Below are 3,932 nucleotides of genomic sequence, written 5' to 3'. Positions count from 1 at the left end.
GCCGCCGCCACTCCTCCCACTCGTTAGCGATGCGGCCCCACAGGATCCACGTGTCCTCCTCCAGGTGGCTCAGGTTGGAGGAGGCCGAGGAGCTGGACACCAGCGAGGAGCCACTGTTCCGCCGCGAGCCATTCATGGAGCGCATGGATTTGGAGTCCGCTTCCAGGAGCCTGCAGGGAGGGCAGGGGCTGGTGGCGCCGCAGCCTCTGGGGGCCCAGCGCTGCTGCTGCTGCTGCTCCTGCTTCCCCCCAGCCCCCGCCAGCATCACCTCCTCTGCTAGGCTTTCCTGCCCTGTTCAATGTCCTCCTGCCCAGGTGACATGCCCGGGGCCTGCAGAGATGCTGAAATGCGGCACATTAGGGAGTTACCCGGAGCGCTAGGAGTGGTAGAGCGCTCGCCTAGCTTCTGTGAGGCTCTGGGTTCGATTTCGGATGCCGCAGAAGAAAAGAAAAAGCTACCTTCAAGTTGGAGACGAGCTAAAAGCCCAGCAAGCTGGCTAAACTGGTGAATCACAAATCTGCTAGAAATTACAGCTAGGCCTGTAAACATACGGAATAGTAGTGGCCCACTGTCAGGGGCCCAACACTGGCCCTGGTGGCTGAGGGACCCTCCTCTTGGGGGCTGTGAGTAGCTGCCTTCTGCAGGGTGGTTCATTTCTGACTAAGCGTAAAGCCTGCCTCTGGACTGGGGTGGGGGGTAGCTCAGTGGTGGAGCACTGGCCTAGCATGCGGGAGGCTCTGAGTCCATCCCCAGTGCCACAAACTAAACAAAATGAAGCAACTCACAAAAAGACAAAAACCCTGCCTTCTACAACAGGGCAGGCCAGAGATGAAGGTGGCAGGGGCTGGGGCTGGGGTAAACAAAAAGGGCTTAGAGTGTGATGGCCAGGTTCCCTTGACCTTGTTTTTTAGATAAGGTCTTGCTATGTGGTTCAGGCTGGCCCAAGCAGGCCTGGAATTCACCACGGTCCTCCTGCCTCAGCCTCCCAAGTGCTGGGATGACAGGAGGGTGCACCACTGTGCCCAGCTCACTGGACCTCTCACAACCTCGGCTCAGTCTCCTCCAGCCTTCTGCGGTGGCGGGGTGAGGGTGACCGGAGACGCCCTTTTCAAGTGTCCCGGGACAGCTGTCAGCGCTCACTGCGGGCCCAGCTCGGAGCGTGAGGGGCCCCCGGCTGCGGCCCGAGACCCCATCGCAGCCCCCGGGGCCCTGCTCACCGATTCTGTTCCTCCAGCTTGGCCAGCAGCTCCAGCTCATCCGGGCTGAGGTTCTCAGAGTCGGAGGTGGGGGAGCAGGTGGGGGCCGACAGGGCCTCCTGGGACGAGGAGTCGGGGCTCAGGGTGGGACTTGCCATGGCGGGCAGGATCCTCGGCGGCTGGGACGGGCTCACAGCTCTGCCTGGGGTCCAGAGGTGCGAGTGTCAGCCCTGGGTGGGAGCCCAGCCTGCCTTCCCACTTCCACACCTGAGGGCTTCCCGATTCTGGGCCGCCCCCGGGGGGAACCCCTGGCTCCCGTGTGCCCCAGCCCAGCTGCGAGCCAGGCTGGCTCCTTCTGCCCAGGCCCCAGAATGGGATCCCTGTTGGAACCCTTCACAGGGACCAGAGGTTCAGAGCCAGGACCAGAGCCGTCCTGCTGACCCTGGGTGTGAAGACCAAGGCTCAGCTTCATAGCCCAAGTCCGCTGCGGGGCCCGGGCCAGCATCTTCCAGTTAGGTCCTTGACAGCTCGGTCCCTGTCCCCTCCTGTGGCCGGCCGGGCCCGTGAGCCCGCGTGAGCCTCCGACCTTCCCCATCTCATCAACCAGAGTGGGCTGCTGGCACGGCCAGAGCAATTATGCTCCACTGTTCACTGGCGCGGCCGGCGGCTGGAAGAGCTGACTCCCCTTGGGCTGGGAAGCCAGGGACATATCAAAGCGCTGGGTACCCGGGCACTGGCAGACGCGCAGCCAGACCGGCGGGCTGAGATGGCTGTCCTGACCTCCACCAGCCATGTGCTGGCCACTCCTCCTTACTCTTCCCAGGGTGGTCTGTCCTGCCTTTCGGGGGGACTCAAGGACACTGGCTTCTCGCCCTCTGCCAGCCTGGCAGGAGGCCAATCGGGACTGTGTCGAAACAAAGGCTCTGGGCTCAGATGGAAGTGTGTCTGAAGCCTGCTGTGTGGCCACGGGAAAAGGCTTGGCTTCTCTGGTCTCTAGACTGAGCCCCTACAAGACTGCCCTCAGAGGCGCCTGCAAGGCTGAGCATGCCACAGGACGTAATCGCCCAGAGCGGTGCTGGCCACTCAGTGTTCATCCATAAGTGCCGGCCACTCCTCTCCACCCTGGGCCGGGCCTGCATGGAGCCATGGGGACACGTGGTAGCTGGCATCTTCCTGGTGCGGGGTCCTGGGACTGGAAGGGAGGCAGGGGCTGAGGTGTGCCTTGCCTCTTAGTCAGCCCAGACTGACACCCAGGGTCTGAGCGGACAGAAGAAATCTGCTCCTGCCTGGCTGCGTGGCATTGCACCCTCATCCCCAGTCTTCCCGGGGCACTTGCTACCAGGAGTCTGCTCTGTGCCCCTGTACCCCACCTGACTTGACTCTGACAGCCCCTGGCTCTCTGGGCGGCCATGTTACAGCCCTCTGGCATCTCAAGGTCACTGGGCACCTTCGTGCATCCAGACTCAGCCCCGCGGACTGGCTGGACTTTCCCCGTGGTGGTGCACTGGATTCCAGTCCTCCCTCCCGTGGTGCCCTGTCACGGGGTGAGGCTGAGGGGCTCACAATTCTCTCCTCACCTCTTGGGGAGCCCAGAACCCTCTCTCTCCAGGACGGTGACCCCACGGGCCGCTTCGTCTGTGGGACCTCCCAGCTGGCCAGACCGCCATGCACCACCTCACCAGGAGTTAATCATTCCTGAGAGGGACCCGGGGGCCACTCTGGGGCCTCCTACAGAGTCAGAGCCTGCAGCCGGCCAAGCTGGACAAGAAACGCTGAGCAGAAAGATCTTTGCGGACAGGGAGAGTCTGGGGAGGCAGCCTCAGCATTAGGAGGACGCGAGGAGGGGGTGAGGTGAGGGTCGGGGCCTCAGAAGTCCCGCTGGACCCGGGAGCAGGTCAGGGCGGTGGCACGGGACCATCCTGTCCCTACTGAGCAGGGGGGACCCAGCCTGGGGGTGTCGGCTTCACCCTCACCCCTCAAGGAGCTGAGAGAATGGTGCCACTGGGCTTCTGAGAAACCTAAGCCTAGGGGCCACCCCCTGGCAGTTTGTTCAGTGTATTTATCACACATTCATTTGTATTTCACACAGGAAGTAAAATGCATTAAATACACAAGGCTGAAATTTACAGTGTGAGCAGCAGGGGCTTTCTCATCCTGCCGGAACTTTCTCTGCACACTCCTCAGGCTCTCCAAACACTGCCCTGGCCTGGCCTGGCAAGCTCAGTCCGTGCACACGCGTGTGCACGCACACACAGGGAGACAGGGACACACGGGGCACACTCACCCATTCACACGCACACACCACACACACCCCTGCACATAGTCTCACACACACACACACACATGCACACGCTTGGGTGTGCACTACTCAGGCACACACACAAGCACACGTACGCTCAGACATACACAGGCAGGCACACAGTCATCCGCTCACACATATACCACACACAGGCTCGCACAGACACGTGCACATTCACCCCAGTGCACACACACGCAGGTACACACTCATTCACGTTTACCCTACCACACACTCACAATGCTGTCACCCCCACCCCCACTAACTCTCAGTTTTCACACCCACACCCACACACGCACCTTCTGCACGGCCTGCACCCGGACACCTTGGACCTAGGGGCTGGCCAGCCGCTGTCCTGGCCCCGGGGGGCCCTGCTTCCTCTCCGCAGGGCCTCGCCTGGGCTCTCGCGGGCCCAAGCACTCATTCCCAGCACGGACCGA

General features: G+C 62.2%; 1 protein-coding gene across 1 annotated transcript in view; it reads right to left on the bottom strand.

The window, feature by feature from the left end:
* The window catches only part of Evi5l (ecotropic viral integration site 5 like), a 17,686-nt gene extending 13,760 nt beyond the window's left edge, over window positions 1-3,926 (bottom strand). Inside the window, exons 1-3 of the mRNA XM_033759417.1 lie at window positions 3,792-3,926; window positions 1,218-1,398; window positions 1-170 (exon numbers count right to left, since the gene is read on the bottom strand). The exon at window positions 1-170 is cut by the window's left edge and continues 344 nt beyond it. Coding sequence (XP_033615308.1) covers window positions 1-170; window positions 1,218-1,354 — 307 coding nt within the window. The 5' untranslated portion in view covers window positions 1,355-1,398; window positions 3,792-3,926. The remainder of the gene's footprint in view (window positions 171-1,217; window positions 1,399-3,791) is intronic.
* Window positions 3,927-3,932: the final 6 nt, after the last annotated feature.

This window comes from Fukomys damarensis, unplaced genomic scaffold (genome assembly GCF_012274545.1).
Source record: "Fukomys damarensis isolate Sample0158 unplaced genomic scaffold, DMR_v1.0_HiC HiC_scaffold_37, whole genome shotgun sequence".
Classification (NCBI taxonomy): domain Eukaryota; kingdom Metazoa; phylum Chordata; class Mammalia; order Rodentia; family Bathyergidae; genus Fukomys; species Fukomys damarensis.
Note: the sequence above shows the minus strand (reverse complement) of the source record. Positions and strands in the feature narration are given on the sequence as shown.